This window comes from Drosophila serrata, unplaced genomic scaffold (assembly GCF_035046125.1).
Source record: "Drosophila serrata isolate PLE 108 unplaced genomic scaffold, ASM3504612v1 contig_272, whole genome shotgun sequence".
Classification (NCBI taxonomy): Eukaryota; Metazoa; Arthropoda; class Insecta; order Diptera; family Drosophilidae; genus Drosophila; species Drosophila serrata.
This window is the reverse complement of record NW_028257170.1, coordinates 7,228,197-7,254,021: the sequence shown is the minus strand read 5'-3', so window position 1 is coordinate 7,254,021 and position 25,825 is coordinate 7,228,197. Positions and strand designations below refer to the sequence as shown.

Sequence of the window (25,825 nt, the reverse complement as noted above, 5' to 3'; positions counted from 1 at the left end):
GATTTCCGACTTGATTCTATTATTTATTAGCGAAGTTAGTTTTTATTCTTGTTTTTGTGTTATTGTCAATAACGTCAGTGGCTTTTCTACAGAAACTTAATAAGTGTTTATTTTTTAAAGCAACAAGTCCAAAGCAAATATAATTCTTTACGATTAATGAAGACAGCTGAGCTATTTAGCAGATTTACCCCCTATTCCATTGTTTTTAATATTATTTAATTATAATAAATTCTAGTTACGAATAATTTATATCTTAAAGAAACGAAACAGTTTTACACTAGTTATTTTGAAATGTACTAGTGTATTTTGATAAAACCTAAGGTGAATAATCTGTGTTTGGATATGTAGCGTTTCCTTCCTCATCCGGCATTTTAAACATATTTTTTTGTATGAAGAGGAAATTTAAAGACGAATATAGCAAAGAAATCATAAATAACATATAAGCATTTGTCCGGATTTCGGGTTGTAAATATCCTTACATTCACTGTTTATAACCATCAAACTTTCGTATTACTGAAGATGTAATTTAATAAATGTATGTTAATCTTTTGACTCTTAGGTATTCCTTTACAACAAAATCTTTAGGGCTGAAACCATATTTTAAAAAAGCTTTTAATGAAAGGAAAATTCTTATCCCTACCTCAACTTAACGTTATGTGATTCGGTTTTTTCCCCTTCATAAAACAAATATCATTTTGCCTTTTCAAAAGATTTTATTCATTACTCTATGACATTCCAAGAAGTCTTAGTAGGAGATGCCAGTATGGTCACGGATCCATCCCAAGAAGTCGGTGACGCGGGTGTATCCCGAGGGACCATTGTGGCAACCCACGGAACCGAAGGTGATCACTCCGACCAGACGGGCATTGTCGTGTGTAACCAGGGGGCCACCAGAATCTCCGCCGCAGGAGGACTTTCCATCGGACATGCGGGTGCACATGTCAGTGCTGGCCACAGATCCGTAGGACCTCTCGCACTCGCTGTTGCTTATAATCTGCACGTCCATGCACTGCAGCCAGTCGGCCAGGTCGCCGTTGTCCATGCCACCCCATCCGCAGGCAACGCACCAGGTGTCCTGGAAGCGCTCGTTCTGCTCGTTGAAGCTGGGCAGGGCCACCTTGTTGACCAGGTTGTTGAAGTCCACGTGGGGAGTGCGGATCAGACCGATGTCACGGCCAGCCTGGTTGGGCCAGTCGGGGTGGCTGATGAAGTTGTCGCGGCGCACATTGTGGGAGAAGGCTCCGTTCCAGCCCCAGTTGGAGCCGTAGTGGATGTCCACGGAGTCGGTGGTCAGGCAGTGAGCAGCAGTCAGAACCCAGTTGTTGGCGATGATGGTACCAGCTCCAACGGCGGCTCCATTGCTTCCATCGGTGCGGATCAGGAGACCGACAATGTAGGGAGCCTTGCCTTCGGGAGCAGGGTATCCCAGGACAATGCGACCCTCCGGGGTCTCAGAGATGGTCACCTGGGGCAGCAGGGAGGTACGGTTGGCCGGAGTGGCAGCCACCAGGGCGCAGGCCACGGAGAGAGTTAGCAGAAACAGTTTCATGTCTGGAAGGAAACTTAGCACTTCGAAAGTAGCTGACCCTCTTTTATATAGATGTCTACTCGATCGATAAGGTTTATCGCAGACACTTGAAACCAAGTATTAGTCTCCTTAGATTTAAAATGTTTTAAAAGTGGGCAAGAGCTTTCCTTGTCAAGCTCATTCAAATTTAGCTAAATATGGAAATCTTCAACAGTTATTTATATTTTAAATACCAATCATAAATAATGTGGGATCTCTCGGTACGTGCTCTTGATAAAGTCTTTTGTTTTATTATACTTTTTCACATCTTTACGGATGCATAGTTTTTAATTTTTATTGAATATTCCTTAAATCTTTACATTTCTCTTATTTTATCCCATGAAAACCCAAATATTTGCAGCTCATTTCAGAAATATATTTACACATGTGCATTAGAAATATGTGCAGATTAGATATATGTATATTGGGTTTCATATAGCCAAGGTCGTTTCATACAATTAGTAATAGGCGATACCGGACTTCTCCCGGATCCAGTCCAAGTGATCGGTGACTCGGGTATAGCCAGATGGTCCACTCTTGCAGCCCACGGAGGCAAAGGTGATTACTCCAATCTGCATGGGATTGTCGTGTGTGACCAGAGGGCCACCAGAGTCTCCACCGCACACGGACTTGCCGTCGGTTTGGCGGGTGCACATGTCGGTGCTGGCCACACTTCCGTAAGAGCGTGCACATTCATTGTTGCTAATCACCTGCACGTCCATGCACTGCAGCCAATTGGCCAGATTTCCATTGGACGTTCCTCCCCAACCACAGGCCACGCACCACCAGTTCTCGAAGCGCAGACTCTTCTGGTTAAACTTGGGCAGGGCCACCTTATTGACCAGGTTGTTGAAGTCCACGTGAGGAGTTCGGATCAGGCCAATATCGTGGCCTGCGGTGTTGGGGTATCCCGGATGTCGGAAGAAGTTTTCCTTCCTCACATTGTGCTTGTACTGGCCATCCCAAGCCCTGTTTGAGCCGTAGTTAATGTCCACGGAGTCGGTGGTCAGGCAATGGGCGGCGGTCAGGACCCAGGTGTTGGCGATGATGCTGCCACCACCGACAGCGGCTCCATTGCTGCCATCGGTGCGAAGCAGCAGGCCCACGATGTAGGGAGCCTTGCCCTCGTAGGCATTGTAACCGTTCACGATGATGTCCTTGAGAGCATCGTCCTTAGGAACACGAGTGCGATTCCTATTCCGATGGGCGCTGGCTGCGGCCAGAAACAGAACCAACAAAACCAGTTTCATGGTCGTGCTGAAACTTGGGTCTCCAACTCTCCGTCTTCCCAGTTTTATACCCAAAAAGGTTTCCCCATTAAGGCCCTATATTTCATCTGAACGTAATTAGTTTAAAAACTCCGGAAAACACCTAATGGGTTCCGTCATTAGTTAAGACATTTGTGCAGGGATTTGCAAGATAAATAATAAGAAGTAAGATATATTTAAAGCGTGGTGTACATTTTAATTTTATTTAAAAGTTTTCCATGATGTACAAAGCATTAGCAAAATCCCAAAGCTAATTTAACAAAAAGTGTCCTCTGGTCAGAAGCTGAGACTCAGTGAAATAACGTCGAACGAGAGCTCAATCGTCCCGGGAAATGGGACTTTAAACCTCCATCCCTCTAGAATTCAATTGTTTTCAAACTTTAGAGAGTTATTGGCGTCATTAGCTTAGACTTGTTTTCATTGATAAAATTCATGATTCATGAATATTAATACAAATATGTCCTTCTAGATGCAATGTGGCCGTGATGTTGCTCACCGATATTGTGGTGGATGGTATTCCGGGAATCGATTGGACTCTTCACCTACCACTGATGCTGCACATATTGTTCCTGGGACTGGACCACACCAGGATCATTGTGAGGGAGCACTGCAAGCAACTGTGCGTCAACCTACTGATAGTGCTGGCGGAGCACAACGATCACCTGACGGTGGCCCGCATCCTGCTGAACAGCGAGACCAGCAAACTGGACCTGGGACTGACTGTGCCAGCTCTACCGGTGATCGACAACAATTTCACGGAGCTGCACCAGCAGTTTGATAGCTATCTGCTCCATGTGAGTCCGCAGGCGGCAGCTTATGCCCTGCAGCACAATCTTTCCAGCTCCACGATCATAGCAGCCCACTCAGGAGTGGGTCCGGGTGCGGGCTCTAACCAGCAGAATTTGCCACAAACGCCACAGAACCAGCAGCAGGGAGCTACAGGTGCACAGAGTGGACAGAATACGACGACGCCACCAGGATTGACAGCAACGCCGGCAGCCCTGCAAATAAATCCAAATAACTCTGAGAACTCGGAAGTGCCGCTAATCCATCCCGATGAACATGCTCCTCCGCAGCCCGGTCCTAGTATGCCCATCGCTCATGTGATCAAGAGCCTGCTGAAGTTCCTCGCCCAGGACACGTGCCAACCGCTGTGGAACTACGAGGATATCACGGCGAAAGTGTGGGCGGTGAAGTCGGCGGAGCAGTTAAGCTGCTTCCTCAAGCACATGGTCAAGGTGTTTGCGGATAGCTATCCACAGGCTCGCATCGCCGAGCGCTGGGCCCAGACTGCCCTCCAGTTGGGGCTGTCATGCTCGTCGCGTCACTACGCCGGTCGCTGCCTGCAGATCTTCCGCGCCCTCAACGTGCCCATTAACTCGAGGATGCTGTCGGATATACTCTCGCGACTGGTGGAAACCGTGGCCGAGCAGGGCGAGGATATGCAGGGATATGTCACGGAGCTGCTGCTCACCTTGGAGGCTGCCGTTGACAGCTTGGACTCGGACTTCCGTCCCCTGGATGTGATGAAGGACATCTTTAAAAGCACGCCGAATTTAAACAACAAGGATGGCGGACCCAATTCCATTCTGCCTGGGAAGAAATCGCCATCCGGCATGACCCCACAATCGTCGAACTACTCCATTCCCAGTCATGGACGGAGCACCAGCTACTCGGTGTCATATTGTGGTAGGAAGGCGAACAACTCGCCCTGTGACAAACAGGTGGAACTGCGCAATCGATCCTCCGGTATCGATCTAGAGCGCAGTGTCGTCTGCAAGTTTGGTGTGGGTGGCGGTGGCGTTGGTGCCGGATCAGCACTGTCCCGTTCCCGCAGTGCCCAGAGCCTCAAGATGCTGGGCGACACGGCTACGCAGGACGACAAGATGACCATACTGGCACAGCTCTTCTGGCTTTCCGTCTCCCTGCTGGAATCGGACTACGAACACGAGTTTATGTTGGCACTGCGCCTGCTGACCAGGGTGCTGCACCGCTTGCCACTGGATCGACCGGATGCCAGGGACAAGGTGGAGAAGCTGCAGCAGCAGCTCAAGTGGACTGCATACCCAGGAGTGCATGCACTTCTCCTGAAGGTTGGTATTCCATCAATAAAAGTTTTGGTTAAGATTATAATCCTTTTTATATATATACAGGGCTGTACCCACAGTGCCACCTACGAGCCCACCATCACCCTGCTCTCCCAGTTCGCCCCGCTGCTGACTTTGCCCGTCTGTGATCCCACCCAGAGCTGTGCCTTCCCCATGAACGTCATTGCCCTGCTGCCCTACATGCTGCTGCACTATGAGGACGCCAATGAGATCTGCATTCGCAGTGCAGAGAATATTGCTCAGGTGTCCACCGAGCTGGGTGCGAAGCTGGAGAATTTGGGAACTGTAATGACTTTATACAGCCGAAAGACATTCTGCAAGGAGTCCTTCCAGTGGACAAAGTGTGTGGTCAAGTATCTCCATGACACCTACGCCCACATGGGTCTTCATATGGTGGCGTTCCTCATCGAGGTCTTGGAGAAGGGTCCGCAGCAGGTCCAGGTTCCTGTGTTGAATGTGATCCACTGCATGCTGCATTACGTGGATCTGTCGGCTCCACAGGCTCAGACCATCAATGCGGATTTGCTGAGGGCCATTGGAAAGTACTTGGATGTAAGTTGAACATATTTCCATATCCTATTATATTAGTTCCGATTTCTTGATCATAAATCTGTTAATCGAACTTTAAAAAACAATAATCTTTGGTTTATTGTGATAACTTCTTTGGCTTTAGTTAATTTGTGTTGTTAGATTGCAATCTAATCTGAGTGGCTCGTGTCCCCCTTTTTGATTATAATTATCAGTCATAAAAGAAATCTTTGAGGGGCTGAAATTAGTGCAAAGTTAGTGGTGACAGAAATGGGAAATGGGCGTCACGCATCTAATCATTTATATTTTCTTTCTCTGTGATTAGCTGTTTAATCCCTTTCCTCTCTTTCCCCTCTAGACTGTAAACTGGAAGGATTCTCTCAAGATCCTCAAGCTGATTGTGACGCGCAGCTCATCGCTGCAGGTGGTGCCGCCCAGCGATGGCGGTAGCGCCGGCTTATCGTTCTCCTTCTATGGCGCATATCCGGACTCGGATATGTTCTGTAAAAAGGAACTGGCCGGTCGCACCATGGAGTTCACTTTCGATGTCTCGCAAACACCTCTGATTGGTCGTCGCATCCTGCTGAAGACCGAGGAACCGGTGACCACCGGCGCCACCTCCACCACAGGCAGCTCCTCGCTGAACTCCACACTGACGAATGCAACCACGGTGACGGTGGCCCCCAGTAGCGTGGCTCAGCAGCAAGCGAATGCCCAGCTACAGCAGCAGCGGGCACACTCCAATGTGGCGGCCATTGCAGCCGCAGCTGCAGCTGCCCAGCACCAGCAGCAGCATGCCATCGGAGCCGGAAACAGTGTGGTGGGAACTCCGAATTCTCCACGAAGGAGTGCCAGTTTGTCGCCGGCGGACACGGTGCCGCTTAGCGGATGGAAGCGACCCTGGATGTCGCAGTGTCGTGTGCGTGAGTGCCTGGTGAATCTACTGACCACCTGCGGGCAGCGCGTTGGCCTGCCCAAATCGCCCTCGGTAAGTGATTCAGAGGAGGAGGATCCTTCACGCCGGCCGCTTGTACATAGCCAGGTGCATGCCTTAGGCTCCCCTAGAGCTCCTCCCCTCTTCTTCTCATGCATTTGCAATTATTTACCTCTAACTCTTTTTCTTTCATGTAAACAATACCAAAACCAAATACCAATATCAAATCCAATACCAAAACAAAAAAAACTAACACGCATTATCATCATTAACCAATCCGAATCCGAATCCGATACCAAAATCGAAACATATCTAGGACGATTTCATAAACTCAATTTGCTCCAAGGTAAAGGACACGTTTCTATGTGCCGCGTCTCTAGTTTTGCTTTTGTGTGATCTTAAGGTTCTCTCGCATGTCGTAGTAGCTTTTCCAAAAGAGATTTTTCCTCATTTTGAACTTGATTATAAAAGAAAAACACACCAAACGAATGTTTTCACAACATAATATTAACTATTGAGAAATACTATATATGATTAGTTTTTGTGTTAACATAAAGTTCTTTTTTTACGAAAGCATTTTTGATTTATTTTTCTGTTCTGTTTGTTTGTCCTGTGTTCCATTACATCCATTTTAGTCGCCATTTTGCTATCTAATTCCTTTGTTCCGTTTGCATTTTGCGCATGTGTTTTGTTACAACTGTACTTTTCTGTTTGTGTTTATACTCTTTATCCTTAAAACAAAAAAAAAACGAAAAACAAACACATTTAGTCGTTGAGCACGTCACTACTAACCGGATCGATTGCGACCAGACAAAGCGTAAGCTTTATCTCTATTACTCTTTCTCTATATTAATCATCTGAGTGTTATTGAAACTATTTAATGAATCGCTCACTAATGTGTATCCTGTGAACCTTTAGGTCATCTTCAGCCAGTCCTCGGACTTGATGGAGCGCCAATCGTCGGCCGCCTCTTCCACGGAAGAAACATCGGGTCCTCAGGGCGATCTGAGCAGCGGTTCGAGACGCGACGACGGGCAGCCTGACTTCACCGTCTTCAAGGACTTTGACTTCTTGGAATACGAAGACAGTATTGCCGGCGAGTCCACGGATAACTTCAATTGGGGCGTGCGTCGCCATCAGCTCTTCGAGGGCGATGAGGATCGTTTGAACTGCGGCAGTGGCATCGGTGGCTCCATCAAGGGTGGGCATTCGTCCGCTTTAGAGGACAGCTTCAGTGATAAGACGCCCATTTTGAGTAAGCGCAAACGACAGACTGCCGACGATTCCTCCGATGAGGAGGCGGAGTCTGAGTCACCCTTAGATGAGGACCATCGTCAGTCGTTCCTGAAGTCCGGCTACAGCGTGGTGCCACCCACTTCGCTGAGTTTGCGGGAACGACGGCGTCGCAACTCGGTCTCCAGGAGTGATACCAGTGGATCCAGTGCAGGTGACTTGGGCGACATTACACCGTGCAATGCGTCGCCGCATCTGCCCGGCATCATTCGCTTTGGTGCCGCCATCCGGGACGAGGCCGAGGAGAACTGGCGCCGTCAGCTGCAGGCCATGTTGGTCAACCAGCCCTCGGCTCACACCTCGGAGTTACTGCAGCAGCTGTACCGCCTGATTAGGGAGCTGACCTTTAAGACCATCAGCATTTCCAAGGAGGCGAAGAAGTTCTTTACCGGCATCGGGTCACAGCTTGGCAATCGGATCTCTCTCTTTACGGATCTCCTCAGCTCACGGGCGGATCCACCGCAGGTATGGTGCAGCGAGCTGCAAGCTACCACGCCCAAGCTTTTCGAGACGCTGCGCTTCAATGTGCTGGAGGTGCAGGAGCATTTGGAGACCTTCTTTGATCGCAAGGATCAAGTTTTGGATGTGAGTTGTAAAACTAGAGATTTTAGAAGTAGGTTAATTAATTTGCTGATTTTTCAGTGCTTGGACGCAGTAAAGACCAGCTGCAAGCTGTCACTCTTCAACGAGGCGGACGTGGCTGCCTCGGGCCTGGAGCTGCCCACCTCCTCGTCCAGCATTGCCTACATGCCTTTCGACCCAGCCTCCACCGAGGTGGTTCTCGACTTGGGTCGCTCTCTGTACAAGCTGATGTTCCAGCTGCTGCTGCTCATCGAGTCCAATCACAAGATATCCTCGAACGTGGTGAATCATTTCCGTATCAACGAAGACGTGAGTGAATGAGTTCCTCTTGGATTCCATATCCTAATCTCACTTTGTTGCAGATGAATGACATATCCAATCTCTATGCCCTGGTTCGCGATGCCTTGGTGCGTTACACCAGCGAGGCCGAACTGGATTGCCTGGAGTCCTCGACCTCGACGGAGGGTGAACACACGCCCACACCCTCGCCCGGCTTGCCCATGAGTCAGGAGGAATTCGAGGCAGCCCTGAATGAGCATATCGACCTGCAGCGATGGCCCAGCGCCATTGCTCATGTGCGTCAGTATAGACGGGTGTCGACACTGAATGCCGCGGGTGATCAGAATCTGACCATATTTAGCTACAGCAGCCTGGACAATCGCCATAAGTGGGACGAGATGACGGTGATACTCAATGCATATGCTCATGGAATCATGAAGGATCGCACAGGTGAGTCTTAGCATTCATAGGATGGCCTCCTGACTTGAAATTTCTCTATTTCTTCTTCTCCATCAGCAGAAGCCTTTATTGCTTCCAAATCGGACTCTGAGTTGTTTGAGATCTATGCCATTCTCTCGGAGAACCTATATCACGTGTCCAGCGCCCTGACCAACATGGAGATCAGCATGAAGAGCTATTCGGCGGGCAGCGCCACGGGTCACGTTCATCATCGCAGCGAACAGGATATTGTGACAAATCTATAGGATTTAAGTGCTTAGGCTAAGGCACCCTTTTATATGTAATCCGCTAGCAAGTAAGATGCTTAAATCCTAGACACTACCGTGTACGTAAGCGATCATTATTAACTATGTGTGTGCGAACAAATGTGAGTAATTATGCAAAAATATATATTTATCAATGAAAAATAGTAACCTAATTCGCTTTAAGAGACGTTTCCCTTTTGTAATCGAAAGAGTGGCACATTTATTTTATTTGTGGTGGCAAAAACCACTGACTGTTGGTTAAAAACAAAACATTTATTAATTATTAAGTATTTACATTTAAAACAAGCCATCCATCGGACCAGAGTTAAACTAAGAACGATTTAAACCGACCCACCAGCTACCAGAGCTAGGCGAATAGGTTCTTGAGCGCATTTCGTTGCTGACGATTGTACTGGGCCAGTAGCTGCTTGGTGCTGTTCAGTTCGTTGAGGATCTGCTTGTTCTCCGGCAGGAGGTTGTGCGCCTTCTTCAGATCGTTGATGGCCTCCTCGTAATTTCGCAGCGCTCGCTGTGCCTGACCGCGCCGATAGAACGCTTTGCTACAGTTGGGATCCAGGCGAATGGCCTCGGAGCAATCGTATTTGGCGCTCAAATAGTTGCCCAGCTTCAGGTCCACGGCCGCGGCGTTAATGTTGTTCACCACCGAGAAAGCATCGATCTTGAGCAGATCCTCGTCGACTAGGTGCTTTTTGAAGTGGTTCAGCTGCTGCCAGCCAAACTGTTTGCTCAGGTATTGATAGTAGCGGTTCGCCTTGCGGTACTTGGCACGGGCCTCATGATAGCGGCCGAGCTGATAGAAGTGATTGCCCGATTGGCGAATGCCCGTAAGCAGCTCCACTGCCGCATCCGACTGCAATGGAAGTAGGTCAATAACAAAGTCTACAATTACCCTGAAAATGTTCCTGACTCACAGTAAACTTGTCAAACTTTCGAGTCCAGTCTTGCGGGTAGGGTGGCAGCTTGTCTGCGGTCTCGTCACTGCACTCGAGACCCCAGTCCTCTCCTGGTACTAGTTCTCCGCAGTCTCGTATCACGATCTCCGCAGTGGGATCGCCGTCATCGTTGCAGTTTTGTTCCATTTCGGCTACGATTGCCAGGCCGCGCAGCACACGACCCACAACTACATTGATTCCATTCAGATTTTCACATCCCACGGCCGTGATAAAGAACTGTGAGTTATTGGAGTTGGGCTTGCCGTAGTTGGCCATGCTGACTGCGCCCTCCTCGTTGTGCTGTGCGGGATAAAGGTTTCTCTCACTGTTACATCACGGGTCTAATTTAATTAATAAATCATATGATTTCTACAAACCGTAAGCTCAAAATTCTCGTCCTCAAAAACTGGACCGTAAATGCTCTCGCCGCTGGTGCCATCGTTTCGGACAACATCCCCGCTCTGGACGGCGAACACCCGCTTGATTCTATGGAAGCGGTTGCCCTTGTAGTGAAGCGGCCGCCCCATCTGGCCCACGCCGCACTCGCCCGTGCACAGGGCGCGGAAATTTTCCGCTGTCTTCGGCACAACATCCTTGCGCAGTTCAATTATCATGCGTCCCGCTGTGAAGAGAGACGACAAAGATGGAAGTGACACCCAATCAGCAGTTGGTATAACGATGCTGAGTCTCCAGCCATAAGGCGGAGATTTAACCACTCACCGTCCTCCTTTCCAATGTCGATATCCAGGTAGACAATGGGATTTGTCGCCTTCACCGGGCTCAGCAGCTTGCGTTGATCCATTGTTGGCCTTGCCGGGCGGGCCTATGACTTTTCACTGCCCGCCAACTACAGTGAGTGGACGGAAACGTTCATTTTTTATTAGCCGTTTTATTTTTCCAAATCGGACCAGAATTTGTTTACCAATTGCCTTTATTTCTGCAGTATGACCGTTGGCGTAAGTGAGTAAAATCCCCAAGGTAACACTTCAGCCGTGATGTCGTTCCTGCCCATTAGTGCATCTAATTTAAATTTAAATCTATTAAATTGTTATTTTATTAAGTCTCTATATTGATATTTTTCAAAAGTTTTGCTTAATATAATTATAAATACAATCTTATTAGCTATTTTTGTTCTCTCAAAATTTAGATTTTTTCTAGCTAGAGCAATTTCAGTGCTCCGAAACTAGTTTAAAAAGTAAACACATGCCAATAGCGGCGCTAATGTGCAAATGTATGAATTTCTTACATTTTAAAATGGTAAATAACGGAAATAAGTTTGTTCACTTTTGTCCGAAGTTGAAGATGTAATTAATTTATTGTAGGATTAACTAAAATAACAAAGTTTTTTACATTTTTTTTGTATAATTATATAGATACATAAACAGTATTGAATCCGAATGGAATCATAAGAACGTTTTAAATAATTTTAATGTTTATCAGCGTCTGGCGTTGATTTAAAAATATATTTCTGCAATAAAATATTGAAAGTATAGGATGAAGTATACAAATTTTTAAAGTCTTTAACACTTTTTTTTCTGGCGTTAAACGTAATTTGTCTTTATAAAACATTAAAAAAGTTGTCTTATTTCAGAGTAAAGACAATGACCGCCTTTAATAATTCTAATTGGTTAATAAATGAACTTTTGTATGTCAAAAAAATTTGTAATTTTAGAAACTTGTTTATTATATTTATATGTGGATTAAAAAGTGTATAGAAGGCACCTAAGTTTCTTCCCCTAATTGAAATTGATTGAAAATTTTATTTAAAATAAAATGTAGACGTATATACGTTTTAAATCGATTACTTAGTATAAACCAAATCAAACTTACCAAAATTTGCATCGAGGTGGTTGTGTGTGGTCAAGTTTTCGGACTTGTATTAAAAGAGACATATTTTGCCTCAAATATAACATATTTGTAAATATATATTTTTAAATATATGTGTATATATAATGCCGTGTCTTTAATATTCTTGTGTTTGTCCCTACACTCTTTCCTATGAAGTTCGTCTTTAATTTAATGATTAGGAGGCTCCTTTAGGTCTTAGGCATTGTGCTCCTTCGATGAGCTCTAAATTTTTAATGGTTTAAAGACACGCCCCTCCAATTTCGATAATTATTTGTGTCCCTATTGAGTTGCACAATAACCACAACTTATAGCAAATTATTTCATGTTAACCGTATAATTTGGGAGCAACTAATTGAGACCCGAAAAGCCATTGCGAATGCCATAAAAGTGTGTGGACATCGGTGTCTCTACAAGCAGTATTAAAAACATCCTTAAGGAATGCAGGACCTACTAGATCAGGAGCTGGAACAGATCGACAAGCTGCCCAAATTGGGCCTTCAGTGGGTGGAATACAGTGCCTATGCGTTGGGGGTTAATATAGCGCCACGAAAGCGCAGCTCCAAATACTGCAAATTGTGAGATAGTTGTATTTATTCTTGGTCGGGTTTCTTGATTACTTTTATTTTTATATAGAACCCGTATTGTAGTGGTGATAGTCAACCTGAGCATCATCTACAGTCTCGTGGCTTTCATCATGGAGAATTACCACGTTTCCTTTGAGACCTATGTAGAGGTTTGTTTTGGTTTATTAATATTATTATAAATCATTATCCGTTTTCTCTCATTAGGCCGTGCTACTTACCTTTCAACTGAGCGTTGGTGTGGTCAAAATGTTTCACTTTCAGAGCTTTGTGGATTCCTGTTCCCAGTTGGTGTACTCCACGGAGGCAGGAGAAGTTTTAAAATCCCTGGGAATCTTTGATTTGGGTAAGGAATTTATTTTGTTATATTTCTCCTTCGGTTTTAATAGTTATTTATCTTAGATTTGCCGAAAAAACAGGATCTACTAAAGTCATTACGCCTTATATTGCTCAACAACTGGGTGATTATTGATCGGCAGGTGATGTTCTTTTTCAAGATCGTCACTATGCCTGTGCTTTACTACACCTTACGACCCTACTTTCAATATATCTTTGACTGCTATATTGTCAAGGATACCTGTGAAATGACTCTAAGTAAGTCCTTCAAGAAATAACATATAGTTTTACTTATTTTTAAAGGACTTAACTATTTAAAGCTTATCCTGCCATCGTTCCCTATGTTCAGCTGGGAAAGTATCAGTTTCCCTCTTATGTAATTCGCTTTTTTCTGTTACAATCGGGTCCACTTTGGTGCTTTTTTGGTATGTTCTTAAACCAATAAAATCTTTTCATTTTATACATGATTTTTCCTCTTAGCTGTCTTTGGTTTCAACAGCCTCTTTGTGGTTCTCACTAGGTATGAGTCAGGTCTTATTAAGGTTTTGCGTTTCCTGGTTCAGAATTCCACCTCGGATGTGTTGGTTCCTAGGGATCAAAGAGTTAAGTACCTTCGTTGCTGTGTGAGGTTATTTTCTCGTATAAAAAGGTATGTTTATGTAAGCTAAGGGAAAGATGTTTAATCTCTTCTCCTTCAGTCACCATAACCAAGTGGAAAATGTCTTCAAGTATATCATCCTGGTTCAGTGCTCTGTCAGTAGCATATTGATCTGCATGCTGCTCTACAAGATTAGCACAGTTTTGGTGGGTTTAGTTATTAATTCTTTAGTTTTAAGGATCTATGTATATTATATTTGAATTTTCAGGAAGTGGGCTGGGTATGGATGGGCATGATTATGGTTTACTTTGTGACCATTACTCTGGAGATCAGCTTGTACAATCTCAGTGCCCAAAAGGTGGAAACCCAGGTGAGTTGTTACCTCTTCTGATTGATTTTCCTTCTAAAGATTTTGGATATCCTCAGAGCGAACTACTTTTCCAAGACTGGTACAATTGTAATTGGTATAATGAGTCCAAGGAATTCAAGTTCATGATCAAAATGATGCTGCTCTTCACCCGCAAAACCTTTGTTCTCAGCGTTGGGGGTTTTACCAATCTCTCCCACAAATTCTTGGTTCAGGTAATGCATTTAAATAAATTTATATATATAATACCAGTAACTTTTCCCCTTTGTAATAATAGGTATTTCGGCTGAGCGCCAATTTCTTTTTGCTGCTGCGAAACATGAACAACAAATAGGTGGTTTTTACAAAATGACAACGTTGGAAAAGTTATATTTTGAAGGGAAACTCTTTAAGCGACTTACACACAAAGATACATGGTAATTGTAATTGGCACATTAAACGTAGATGACAAATATGTTAAAGTATAAAAGTATAGAATAGATTTCAGGTGGAGCTATGGCAGAGATAGATACAGAGATATGCGATTGGTTCATCGGATTACATTGGAGTACAAGGTGTCGTCGTGGCTCTTTAACATATAATACAGTCCATGGCTGGTGGCTTGAAAACTAACTGGAAAATCTCAGTTGGCAGTTGAATCTTTATAGTATCATTTATATGGCATTCTTCTGTAGGCGAACAATGATAACGTTGCTCGGGTTTTTAAGTTTTCTTTCTTTCGGGGGGAACCTTGTCTTGTCACTAAACAGAATATTTCGGCTAAGGCACTAAAATTACATAATTTCATTCAACGGCTACGTGCTATCATAAATCTGATTTGTTCGTCTCGTTCTCGTTCTCTTTCTCGTACTTAGTGTTAATTGAAGTAGTTGTTATTGGTAGTGGCTCTGCTTCCGCTTCCGCTTTCGCTTCGGGATCCCTAAGGTTCCAGGCGATTGCGACTGAAGCAATTGTCCGGCAGGGACTTGGAAATGATACCAATATTGTTTACCTCGTTGGAGAGCTCCTTCAGCTCTGCATCGTACTTGTCGATCAGGTTCTTCTGGATAGTACGCTGATCCCGGTACTTTTCGATGCGTCCCGTCAGATTGACGCGATTGATCTCACCCTCGACGGTGGCCAGACGGTTTTCTGGGAGATTAGTCATTAGTAAGAAACCGATGCTTAAAGATCAAGGCAACTCTTTGTAACCTACCCAACTTATCCAAATCTCCTGTGTTGATATCCTTCAGGTTCTCCAGCTCATCCTTGATGGCTGCCAACTCGTCATTGGCCTTCTCGATCTGTTTCTGTGCATCCTCTGTATCGGCTCGGGCCCTTCCAACCTTGCGCTTGGCATCGTCCACCAGGTTGTCGTCCTTGGTGGAGCTCTCCTCCAGCTTGAAGATGTCCATTTCTGTGAGCTTCACCCGGTGGTTGAGTTGATCGGCTTCATCACGCAGGTTTCTGGCCGCCACCTTGGTCTCGTTGGCCCTGCGGCGGATAAGCTCGGCATCCTATTCAGAAATAAGGTCTCTATAGGATTCAGAAACATCTTAAAGATATGAACTAGGAACCCACCTTTGAGGCCTGCTCGGCGTACTTCATCTGCGCCTCCTGGGCGTTCTTCTTGGCCTCGTTAGCATTCTTATTGGCTCCGGCCAGGGCATCCTCCGCCTGTCCGATCAGGCTCTCCGCATTCTGGATTTCCATCTCGATGTTGGGCACGGTCTGCAATGCCTGAGCGGCAGTTTCTGAGGAGCGCTGAACCTCGGACTGGAAACCGGCCAGCTTGTTGTAGGTATTGTTGGCCTCCTTGAGGGTATTGTCACCCTGCTCCACCGCCTTGGTGGCCTTGTCGTGGGCAGCCTTGGCTCTCTCCAGTAGCTCAATGTCCTCCCGTTGTTGTTGGTCGGCTCTGTTGGGGTAATAAATAAGTAAGCTAGACTTTTAAAGGATTAATCCAGGGAAAACTCACCTCTTAAGCAGCGTTTCCGTGAGTTCGCGCTCGGTTTCGAATTCGGCAAAGATCTCGCCATTATTGTTGGAGAGCTCGTTGATCTGCTTGAGCAGCTCGTCGGCCCGCTCGTTAGCCTGCGCGGCTTCCCTCTTCAACTGGTTAATGTCAATGTCCGGTTGCGTCTGGCGGTTCACGTCGTTCAGCAGGGTCAGGGCGTTGTCGTACACCTCGTTGGCCTTGCGCAGCGCCTCCTTGGAGGTCTGGGCCACAATGCCCACCTGCTGCTTCACCTGGCTCAGCTCCAGACCGACTTCGGAGCGCAGCTCAACAGCTATCTTCTGCTGCAGATCGATGGCACTCTTGGCCAGCTGATGGGCCTTCTCCACCGCATCCTTGGCATCCTTGGCGTTCTTCAGATCGAACTGAGCCTCCGACTCCAGCTTGTCGGCCAGGGCACGCGCCTCGCGGGAAATATCAGAGATTTGCTCCGACTGCTGGCCAAACTCCACGGACTTCTCCTTGGCACGAGCCAGGGCCTGAGCTCCCTCGTCGTTGAGCAGATCGAGGGCATCCTGCAGCTCCTTCTTGGCGTTCTCAGTGATCTGGTTGAGAATGGTGTAGTTTTGGCGCGCCTTTTCGATCTCGGCATTGGCCTCATCCTGCAGCTTGTCCGCACTCTGCAGGTGCTCCCGGACGCTGTCCAGCTTCTTTTGCAGGTCGTGGATCACCTCGGCATAGGTCTGGCCACCTTCTCCTGAATTATCACTTGCGTCCTGGGCCAGCACGGCCACCTTCTCCTGGACAGCCTTGAGCTTGGCCTCGAACTCCTCGTCGTTGGTCACCGGTGTGCGGGCGATCTCGTCGAGGGTCTGGCTCAGATTGGCCAGCTTGGCGCGATGCAGATCAGCGGCTTCCTGCACGAGGTTGTAGCAGTCGGGGCAGTCGATGCAACCACGATGACGATCATACTTGTTCTCCTTGCAACGGTCGCAGCGGCGTCCCTCGACGTTGTCGTTGCACGGACACTGACCGTTCTGGTCGCACTGGAAGCCCTTGGAGCCGCTCTCATCGCACTCACAAGGCTGGCAGCCTTCGGCGGAGAAGCCGTAGAAATAGTTGGCGCACTGGTCACAACGCTGGCCCACAACGCCGGGACGGCAATGGCACTGGCCAGTGTAGCGGTCACAGGTAGCGTTGTAGCTACCCACCGGATCGCACAGGCAGTTCTCACATCCGTTTCCGGACCGGATGTTGAAGTACCCCGGCTGGCACTCACCGCAATCCCTGCCGATCACATTGGGTTTGCACTGGCATTGGCCTGTAACCTGGTCGCAACGTGTGATACTCTGCTCGTCCTGCTCCGTGCCAGCCTCGTAGCAGCTGCAGCGATCGCAACGTCCATGGGGCAGGGCCAGAGGATCTCCAAAGTGTCCGGGCAGACACTGGTCGCAGTGCTCGCCGGCCGTGTTGTGGATACACTTGAGGCATTCGCCCGTCGTCCGGTTGCAGTTGCCAACGGCATTGGGATCCACGTTACCATTACAGTCGCAGCTCGTGCAGGTCTGCACGGAGCCCAGGAGTCCAGTGGGATCGCCGAAGAAGCCATCGCTGCACTGCTCGCACCGGGAACCAAAGTAACCTACCGGGCACTCGGTGCAGATGACAGTGTCGCCGTTGATCTGCAGGCAGGCGCCATCGTTGGGACAGGGACAGCGCTTGCAGTCGTTGGGAGTTCCTCCCAGGGCATTGCCGTAGAAGCCCTTGGCGCACTGGTCGCAGTTGTCTCCGTGGGTGTTGTGGTGGCAGATGCATCTGCCCGTCTCCGAGTCACAGATGTCCGCGTGACCGTGGCAGTCGCAGGGGATGCAGGGCATGAAGGGACCGCCGAGGGCGGGACTATGCCTGTAGCCGGGGGCACAGGACTCGCAGAACTGGCCCAGGTAGCCCTCCGGACAGGTGCACTGCTCAATCCAGGTGGCCGGATGACCGGCAGCACCGCGATGCGCCGTCTGCAGTTCCACATCGTCGAGAATGGCCTCACCCTGCACCGAGTAGGTGGCCCGGATCTTAATGGCCGTCAGATTGGACAGGATCGAGAGGAAGCCTCGAGCCGACTGGCTGGGCTGCCAATGGTAGTCATGGTGCTCGTGCAGCCGGAACGTGTACTCCTTGACGCCCTGATCCGGAATACTGTTGCCCTGCGCAAAGATCGGCAGCGAAATGCGGCTGCCGGCGCCCTCCAGGATCACATCGCTGGCACTGGTGCTGGCCACCTGGCCCACCAACTGCAGCTTGAACTTCAGATCCCGATTGTAGGAGGCCCTCTGATCCCCAAGGAAGCGATCCGGGGCCAGGAAGTACACGTGCTCGTTGCCCTGGGCCGTGGTGCCAATGCTGCGGCTGTACTGGTTGTACTTGATGTCCACCTCGCGCTGGTTCAGATCGATGGCCGTCCAGCGCTCCTTGAACTTGTTGAAGTTGGAGGCAACCGAGACGATGGAGTACCCGGGCGCCGTTTGGCACTCGGAGGTGTGGCCATAGCAGAAGCAGGGAGTGCAGCCAAAGCGATTGATCTTGTCCAGGTTGAAGAAGCCAGGCTTGCATCTAGTTGGAGAAAGATTAAAGGTTAGAGAAGGTTCGATGGAGTGATCCTGGATAGATAGATATCTTACTCATTGCAACGCCTGCCCTCGACGTTCTCCTTGCAGTAACAGATGCCGCTCTCAGCATCGCAGGCGGGTGTGTTCTCGTGGGATCCACGGCCATCGCAGCCACATGGCTGGCATCCATGGGGTCCAAATTGGTAGTAGTTGTTGTCGCAGCGATCGCACTTGTCGCCGGTGACACCGGGCTTGCACTGGCACTTGCCGTGGCTGTTGCACTGCAGCGACCGGGAGCCCACAGGATCGCAGCCACAGTTGATGCAATAGCCGTCGTCGCGCATGTAGAAGTTCTCCTTGCAGCGCTCACAGTTGGGTCCATCTCGGTTCTCCCGGCAGTCCAGGCAGTGACCGCCATGTCCCGTCAGATTGAAGAGATGGGCATCGAAGAAGCACTTGTCCGCCAGGCCATTGCAGTTGCAAGCTTTATAAGAGGGTTAGTATTTAATTAGAATATCCTTAGGATGTCATAAGGCTTAATGTACAATTAACGAGGTACCATAGTGGCACTCCTGGCCCTATGAGATTGGTTTCGAGGCTGTAGTCACTGGACCAGGCCTGGACACAGGCCAAAGGCAATGCCACAAAGAAGACCGCGGGCATGAAAAGCACAAACATGACTGATTCGATGGTCATCTTCCGCTCAACTAATGCTGGCTAACGGCAAAGTGGTCTGTCCTTATAAGGAAACTCCACACAAGGACGGGAGTACAGTGGACACCAATGAGTACGAATCGGTTTAGATCATTGTACTTATAAAGTGATTATTATCCCAACTAAATAAAGTACCACTGTGGCAACCTGTTTTCCCGCAGATGATGGATGTTGCATTGCTCCTACCTTTACACTCGTTGACTTCCGTTGAGGTGGCCCTCTTCCACTTGACGTCGTTGTAGAGGGGCAGGCAGCGATCGCAGTCGGGTCCATCGGTGTTGTGACGGCACTCGCAGACCAGGGTCCGCTCTCCGTGCATTCCCGTGCTGGCGACGCACTTGCTCGCATGACCGTTGCACTTGCAGCGCGCTCCCACGGCTATGTCGGAGATGGCATAGAAGTAGGACTTGAGCACCTGGGCATCGCCGAAGAGCTCGTCACCGAAGGTATTCAGGCGGTCCAGGGTGATGCGGATATCGGTGGCCGTGACCCAGTCCTGCAGCTCCAAGCTGCGCTCGAAATTGATGCCACTGGGACGACCCTCAAGCGTGGAGAAGGCAATCTCGCCGTCCCTCAGCGGGGAGATGTCACTGTACTCGCTGGTACACAGAGCATGGGCCTCGCCCTCGCCCTTGCGAATGGCCCGGGAGTCGGGCAGGAAGTAGGTGTCCCGACAAGTGGCACTGTAGAACTGGTACGGTATCCAGGGTCCGTTCTCCGAGGTCCTCTTGTAGATCGTAAAGGACTCGGGACGTGGTGAGCGGAACAATATCCTCACGTAGGTGATATCGTAGGATTTTCCTTGCGTTTAAAATGGAATTTTTTGATATTAACTAATTGCTTATACTTGATAGTCAAATTTACTCACTTAGGTGAATGGTCAGATTCACATAATTCGGATGCTGAATGCCCTCGAACATGGTCTCTGACTGCCACCAGGTTGGGTTCTGGGGATCGTGCAAGTCCGTCAGGAAAGAGGGATTGTGATCCTGGTATCTGAAAAGTGCAAATTATGTTTTGGAAAGGGATTTCATTAGTTTAAATTCGATCTACTTACTTGCAGAACTCGCAGTTTTTGTGATTCTGATTCATGGTTTGTATGCAGAAATGATTATCCTGCTGCTCTCCACAGGTATTTGTAGACTCAATTTGCAGTTGATAGGCAGCATTAATGAACTCGGGCAGACATTTCTATAGGAAGGGTAATTTGTTAAGATTTTGATTCAGAGAGTACAGTATTAAACTAAAATGCATTCCCAAAATTATATAAATATAAGTTTCGATAACATTTCAAAGGATTTTCTATATAAGATACTAGGATTCTTTTCTACTATCTTTAAATAGAATCCTAAAACATATTTATTCAAATGTTTTTCTGGACAAGAATTCAAACTAATAATGTAAATTTAACAGAGAGCTGTAGTTGGTCATCAAATAACACTCATCTTAAAAAGACCGACAAAACCATATAGTATATAATGTTTATTTATCTTCAACACTTATTTGCTTATTTATTTTGCTGACAAAATGTAATGGGCAAGCACTCAAGCCGTAAATGAATGGTTCTCACAACTCCAGCTAATTTTTTCCTATTCCCCGAACTGTAGCTTTATTGCTCAATTAGTTTGTATCTGCCTCTTGAATTGAACGAAGCTGAAGCTAATTTAAATTCGTCTCAATTGGTTTGTGGACAAACAATCGGAGTGATGAGTGGTTCCGGCAATGCTCCGCCTTCTCCTTCTTACCTGCGGTCTGCCATACGGGTCGTAGCATTCCAGGGCCGGCATAAAGGTGGTGCCGCGCAGCTCGTGGCCTCCGGCGGAGTTAATGGGCTGCCTCTGGGCGCCTTGGACAGGGGTGGACCAGGTGCAGCTGGCGATCAGGACGCCGGCGAGCAGCAGGTGCGCCGTGGAGGAGCCACTGGGGCTCCACCGGCTGCGTTTCATGGTTACGGCTTTGGTTGATTGGAGTCCGCTGAACACGGTCTTACTGGCTACAGGTGAATGGCACTGGGATGCGGAACTGTGCTCCGAGTGGTGGTTGGTCTTCTAGGTGGGTTGTTGTCGTTGTTGTCGTCCGGACTTGGTTCAAATCATTACGGATATTCTTACCTATTGGTGGTGCCTGAGCGACTTCATATGCTGAAAGAACCGGTAAGTTTATAACCATCAGATGAGGTAGATTCTATATTATATGCTGAAAGATGATTGAATGGTCAATCCTGATACCAGAATGATCAACCAAATATGTAAAAGAAGAGCCTTCAATTATAATTGTACATTTTTAACCTATTTTGTTAACTTCTTTAAAGGAGCGTATGTTTCTTATTCAGGTAGATTTGTGGCTAAACTGAAAAGACTTTGAACCTAAGAAGACATTTATTGAAATTATAGATAAAGAATAATAAACCCTAAAGTGTAACCACATTTTACACTATATTAGTTTGCTTTTCTTTTGTGAATCAGAAACAGATTAGAATCACATCCATGAGTCTGAAAGCAATGCCCGAGAACATGTGTGCCACACATTGTGGGCGATGGAGAGGAAGAGCAATTTTTAATTAGTTCGCCGGGCAAATGCCTCAAAAAATAAACTTTAGTGGCCCCGGTCAGCTCAAGCAATGAGTACATTCGGTTTTTATTTTTTTGGGGTAAACAAAACGAAAACTCGCAGGCAAAAACTGCAAATGAAAATTTCAAACAACCAGTAGAGAGACATAAATAAAGTCTCGCTGGAAATGAGCTCCGCCAGAAAGTGTATAATGTGTATAATGTGTATGTACATACATACAATGTGTATTCGGGAACTTGAAGTAATTCCATGCGATGATTTCATCTACTCCGCTATGCTAGTTCTCATTTTTCTCTTGCTGCAATTATTACTATTAATAATGAGGCTTGGGAAGTCCTAGTATATGAACATAGCTGCATTTTCACTTGCTGCAGTGAGATCTAGCCAAGGTTGGATTCATTTAGGATGTGACTAGTCTTAAGATCTGAAATCTCGTTCTTTTTTTAGGAATTTAGCTGAGCTGAGAGACACTAATTAGTAAATATTTGCAAGAGCAGTAGCTGGAAGATGATATCACTTCTTAAGTAAGGAATGCCTTTTGAAAATAGCTAATAACGGACGGTTTTCAGTGCTATGTTTAGAGATAAGTCTTAAGGAATGCATTATAAATCTCGACAAAGTATAGAGCTATCAGAAATTTTTGTAAAACAATTTTGAGTTAGCTGTCACTTGATATTTCCATCTCGTCAGCTGAAAAACATCCTCGGGAAACCATACGAAACTGGCTTCCCTCTCCAGATAATTCCAGTTTTCGTTGCTGCGGATCGGAGATAGAGTCTGAGAAGACAAACTCCTCTGGAATTCCATTCATTGAAGTCATACCCAAACTGAATTCAAATTTAAATTCGTGGAAATAAGGCTGCTGTTCTCGTTCTATTCCAAAAGCTATATCAGCTCGGCACGAAATCACAGTCCGGGATCGAGGTTTCGTAATATTTATATTCACTCACACGCAAGTTCTTATTATAAGCATGTTTTTATCAATGGATCTCATTTACTTCCTTTCCCGTTTTTCTTATTTCGGTTGCTTATCAGCGGAGGCTTTATTTTGGATTTGGATTCGGATCGGAGTCTAGAGATCGGGACCCGGCTCTGTTGTCAGGCTGAGCTGATTGGTGAACCCTTTGCGGAGAGAGTTCAGCGGAGGCCACACTGATACTACGGGCATACAGGCATATGTACATAAACACACACTATACACACATAACGAACATCCGCTCCATTCAGATTCGAGATTCTCGCGCTGGGTCTTGAGCCGTTCCGCGAGATACGCGCCTATGAACACGAACACGAGTTCCTTTGGCGATAAGAATTTGGGGCTACGAACTAGCGGGTCGCTTAGCCTGATATCAGACACAATACTCTACACACTATGCACTCTATATACACAGAGAGTCTTCTCTATGAACTGCGTTTTTGTTTGCACCTTTTTGGTTTGTATCTTTATTGCAGCGTTTGTTTTTATCCACTGCTTCTTCTCACTTCAGATACACTCACTGACACGGGCCGCAGCAGGTAGAACGGAAAACGGAGGAAAGCACTCGAAGTCGCACTCAAAGATACTCAGATACTCAGATACTGAGATACTTGGATAGGCAGATAGCCAGATACTTTTACGAACTCCGTTTTGTGCGAGTATCTCGCGGATGCACACAGGGCGCAGCAACTGCGTTATTTTCGTTTATTTATCGGCTATTTATATGGTAGATACATTTTCCGCTGCCACAACCTCCGCCAACACATGGTGCACTTTTCGGTCACTTTTCCAAAATTTATATATATATTTTCCACTAAATTTGTAGGACAACTTGCACGGTCTGTCTCCGGGTTCGCTGTTGCACCGCAGTGCACAAGTTTCAGTCAGTATTTTTATGCTGACTGCCTCGTTTTACCCGCTGCACTCTGTAATTGTATCGGGCTGGCGAAGGCGAAGGCGAAGAACCTCGCCAGTAAACACACGGGCCAGATACTTTTTATCTGCGGGGGTATTTTCTTCTTTGAAAGGAAAAAAAAGAGGTGACCCGAGACAACCGAGGCCCGAGACAACTTGAGACAACCGAGACTCCAGCAAACTGCACCACACTCGAGTGGCGGCCACTTACTTCGCCGCTCCGCAGACACAGGCAACCGCTAACGAGGACGTCCAATGCTCAACTGACTCTCGAGTCGAGACTCCGAGACTCTCGAGGAATTTGAAGCCAGCCGATCCGACGCGATCTGTTGGTTGCACAGTCAAGCAAAAGATACTTTTTGTGTTTCGAGAGAGTATTTTTTTATGATTTTGATTTAATAAGTTACGAATCCAAAAGATCTTTATCTATCCATTTATCTATCTTTCAATCTATCTATCTACCTATATATCTATCTATCTATCTATCTATCTATCTATCTATCTATCTATCTATCTATCTACATATCCATCAATATATCTATCTATCTAACTATCTATCATCAGCTATCTATCTATCTAAAAGATCTATAAAATATGTTCTCAAAGTAGGATATCTTTTGGTTCGCTATGGTCTGTAAAGTATAACATATATTTTTATCCATGCGCTTGATACTTTGTTTAAATAATAGAAAAATAATGCATAAGAAAAAAAAATTATTGAAATTCTAAGGAATTTGTTACATAAATACATCACTGATATATTTGTAACCTTCATCCAAAACCTAAATCTAAAGAAGGTTACTTTAATTTAAGTGGAGAATAATGTTTTAACTCGATTTTACTGCACGTTTTCTTGGTTAAAATAAAATAGAAAACCATAACAAATAATAATTGAAACCAATTCATTCTTAAGATATTTTAATTACTTTAAAAGATACAATTTTTACTCGATAAAAATATATTTGAAGCCACTGTGCGATGGCTGCGTCTCTGCTCCCAAAAACCCTCTCATTCTTTTTTGAGTGAAACTCAGCCGAATCTCCACTGGCGTATCTCTAGCTCGCCAGGGCTTTGTATCTGCCACTCTCTGATTCTGGTTGGGATACAAATATGTACTCTGGAGTTGGACCATAGACAGAGAACTCCAGCTAATACCCTCTAGAGTACGGCGGTTTAATTGACTCGCCAAATATCATAATAACTCATATTTCATTTGCCGCATTCCGTTTAATTGCTCATTTTTCGTCTGGCAAATATTTGATGAGCTCTTTTTTCGTAGCTCTTCCAAGATTCTGTCTAGATCTGCCTCGGAAGCTGCCTCTCTGCTCCACTTTCCGCCTTACTTTGTAGTTTTTGGAGTTAGCAGGTTATCGCTGCTTCCAGCTGATAACGAGGTTATTGGACGACAGTCGTCGCCGCACTTTCGGTTTCATTGAAAATATAATTCTATGCTCGTGGATTGCAGCCGGGAAATTATAATTTTTAGGATGCGACAGCAGGTTTTTAACCTTTGGATTATATTAGTTTTCTGTTTGGTAATTATTTTAATAACCATATGAACAGAACAGAGTGAACTTCTACCGTTGTTTTTCAGATAGATCTTCAGATTTATTGAAATTTTTTAGTTTTCCTGTGCGTCATATTTAATATATTTATTATTTTTCAACCTCTATTATTCTATTCAGCTCAGCTTTTCTCATTTTATGTAATATGAAAACAGAATGCAGTAGAGCGACGATAACTGATGCCTTGACACGATCAAGAGTTATTATTTAAACTTAATTTGTATTATTTGTTTTTCCGTAATACAACAATTAAACTAGTTTCGGGAAACCGAAGTTGATATACCCTTGATATACCCAAATACTCATAACTTAGAAAAAAATGAATTCATTTAAATTCGAAAAGCTTTCCTATATTAGTTTTTATGAGCTTAAATCTGCATACTGAGATTTAACATATAAGAAATTCTGTTTCTTTTTTATCAAATTTTACCGATTTTTACGATGTAACCCCTTATAAAATTTTTAAATTTTGAAAAATTTCTAAACAATTTTATTAAATAATCAGTGTTTTTTCATAATTACGCCAAAATTGCATTTATTCCCATTCGGAAAGCTGTTCTGTGTTCGTTTTTAAAGCGCTAACAAATCTGCATACTGCG

At 46.1% G+C, this 25,825-nt stretch overlaps 6 protein-coding genes across 19 annotated transcripts in view; 2 read left to right on the top strand and 4 right to left on the bottom strand.

Annotated features, from left to right (window-relative positions):
* The window catches only part of fry (microtubule binding protein furry), a 59,126-nt gene extending 49,695 nt beyond the window's left edge, over nt 1–9,431 (top strand). For 3 of the 11 annotated variants that reach the window (XM_020961158.2, XM_020961151.2, XM_020961153.2), the window contains 8 exons: nt 3,305–4,928; nt 4,989–5,495; nt 5,830–6,459; nt 6,722–6,751; nt 7,324–8,283; nt 8,341–8,589; nt 8,643–9,009; nt 9,076–9,431. In XM_020961158.2, coding sequence (XP_020816817.2) covers nt 3,305–4,928; nt 4,989–5,495; nt 5,830–6,459; nt 6,722–6,751; nt 7,324–8,283; nt 8,341–8,589; nt 8,643–9,009; nt 9,076–9,263 — 4,555 coding nt within the window. In that variant the 3' untranslated portion in view covers nt 9,264–9,431. Of the gene's footprint in view, nt 1–3,304; nt 4,929–4,988; nt 5,496–5,829; nt 6,460–6,721; nt 6,752–7,174; nt 7,223–7,323; nt 8,284–8,340; nt 8,590–8,642; nt 9,010–9,075 lie in introns of all 11 variants that reach the window. The other 8 variants (XM_020961159.2, XM_020961155.2, XM_020961160.2 and 5 more) reach the window with 6 other exon arrangements.
* On the bottom strand, nt 694–1,549 carry LOC110190575 (serine protease 1). Its single transcript, XM_020961163.2, has one exon. It carries the CDS (start codon nt 1,547–1,549, stop codon nt 746–748), a length of 804 nt encoding a protein of 267 aa, XP_020816822.1. The 3' UTR covers nt 694–745.
* LOC110190576 (serine protease 1) lies at nt 1,922–2,817 on the bottom strand. The gene has a single exon (XM_020961164.2). The coding sequence runs from the start codon at nt 2,815–2,817 to the stop codon at nt 2,026–2,028; it is 792 nt and encodes a 263-aa protein (XP_020816823.1). The 3' UTR covers nt 1,922–2,025.
* A 27-nt stretch (nt 9,432–9,458) lies between the features above and the next one.
* Cyp40 (Cyclophilin 40) lies at nt 9,459–11,315 on the bottom strand. Of its 2 annotated transcripts, XM_020961169.2 has the most exons (5): nt 11,139–11,315; nt 10,937–11,063; nt 10,594–10,838; nt 10,196–10,516; nt 9,459–10,134 (listed from the first exon to the last, which is right to left on the bottom strand). In XM_020961169.2, exons 2-5 carry the CDS (start codon nt 11,016–11,018, stop codon nt 9,631–9,633), a joined length of 1,152 nt encoding a protein of 383 aa, XP_020816828.1. In that variant the 5' UTR covers nt 11,019–11,063; nt 11,139–11,315; the 3' UTR covers nt 9,459–9,630. The 2 variants fall into 2 exon arrangements, with proteins under 2 accessions (XP_020816828.1, XP_086689440.1); XM_086833314.1 differs by having other exon boundaries at nt 10,937–11,192.
* A 1,187-nt stretch (nt 11,316–12,502) lies between these two features.
* On the top strand, nt 12,503–14,339 carry Or67b (Odorant receptor 67b). The gene is made up of 10 exons (XM_020961020.2): nt 12,503–12,639; nt 12,698–12,797; nt 12,853–12,991; nt 13,048–13,239; nt 13,302–13,406; nt 13,462–13,630; nt 13,680–13,785; nt 13,848–13,949; nt 14,006–14,161; nt 14,224–14,339. Exons 1-10 carry the CDS (start codon nt 12,503–12,505, stop codon nt 14,278–14,280), a joined length of 1,263 nt encoding a protein of 420 aa, XP_020816679.2. The 3' UTR covers nt 14,281–14,339.
* On the bottom strand, nt 14,285–23,946 carry LanB2 (laminin subunit gamma-1). Of its 3 annotated transcripts, none has more exons than XM_020961021.2 (10): nt 23,873–23,946; nt 20,945–21,340; nt 20,257–20,390; nt 20,068–20,195; nt 19,386–20,000; nt 18,558–18,969; nt 15,904–18,489; nt 15,507–15,843; nt 15,142–15,442; nt 14,285–15,077 (listed from the first exon to the last, which is right to left on the bottom strand). In XM_020961021.2, exons 2-10 carry the CDS (start codon nt 21,143–21,145, stop codon nt 14,866–14,868), a joined length of 4,926 nt encoding a protein of 1,641 aa, XP_020816680.1. In that variant the 5' UTR covers nt 21,146–21,340; nt 23,873–23,946; the 3' UTR covers nt 14,285–14,865. The 3 variants fall into 3 exon arrangements, with proteins under 3 accessions (XP_020816680.1, XP_086689429.1, XP_086689430.1); XM_086833303.1 differs by lacking the exon at nt 23,873–23,946 and adding an exon at nt 23,197–23,782; XM_086833304.1 differs by lacking the exon at nt 23,873–23,946 and adding an exon at nt 21,990–22,407.
* Nucleotides 23,947–25,825: the final 1,879 nt, after the last annotated feature.

Excerpts from the sequence above, each read along its gene's own strand:
- LOC110190576 (XM_020961164.2), bottom strand. The coding sequence starts at position 2,817 with ATGAAACTGGTTTTGTTGGTTCTGTTTCTGGCCGCAGCCAGCGCCCAT.
- LOC110190575 (XM_020961163.2), bottom strand. The coding sequence starts at position 1,549 with ATGAAACTGTTTCTGCTAACTCTCTCCGTGGCCTGCGCCCTGGTGGCT.
- LanB2 (XM_020961021.2), bottom strand. The coding sequence starts at position 21,145 with ATGAAACGCAGCCGGTGGAGCCCCAGTGGCTCCTCCACGGCGCACCTG. Across the intron at positions 20,196-20,256 it reads AAAAACTGCGAGTTCTGCAA|ATACCAGGATCACAATCCCT; the intron begins GTAAGTAGATCG and ends TGCACTTTTCAG. Across the intron at positions 15,844-15,903 it reads ACGGAAACGCTGCTTAAGAG|AGCCGACCAACAACAACGGG; the intron begins GTGAGTTTTCCC and ends TTACCCCAACAG.
- Or67b (XM_020961020.2), top strand. The coding sequence starts at position 12,503 with ATGCAGGACCTACTAGATCAGGAGCTGGAACAGATCGACAAGCTGCCC. Across the intron at positions 12,640-12,697 it reads AGCTCCAAATACTGCAAATT|AACCCGTATTGTAGTGGTGA; the intron begins GTGAGATAGTTG and ends ATTTTTATATAG. Across the intron at positions 13,786-13,847 it reads ACAAGATTAGCACAGTTTTG|GAAGTGGGCTGGGTATGGAT; the intron begins GTGGGTTTAGTT and ends TTGAATTTTCAG.
- Cyp40 (XM_020961169.2), bottom strand. The coding sequence starts at position 11,018 with ATGGATCAACGCAAGCTGCTGAGCCCGGTGAAGGCGACAAATCCCATT. Across the intron at positions 10,839-10,936 it reads CGACATTGGAAAGGAGGACG|CGGGACGCATGATAATTGAA; the intron begins GTGAGTGGTTAA and ends CTCTCTTCACAG. Across the intron at positions 10,517-10,593 it reads ACGAGAATTTTGAGCTTACG|CACAACGAGGAGGGCGCAGT; the intron begins GTTTGTAGAAAT and ends TATCCCGCACAG.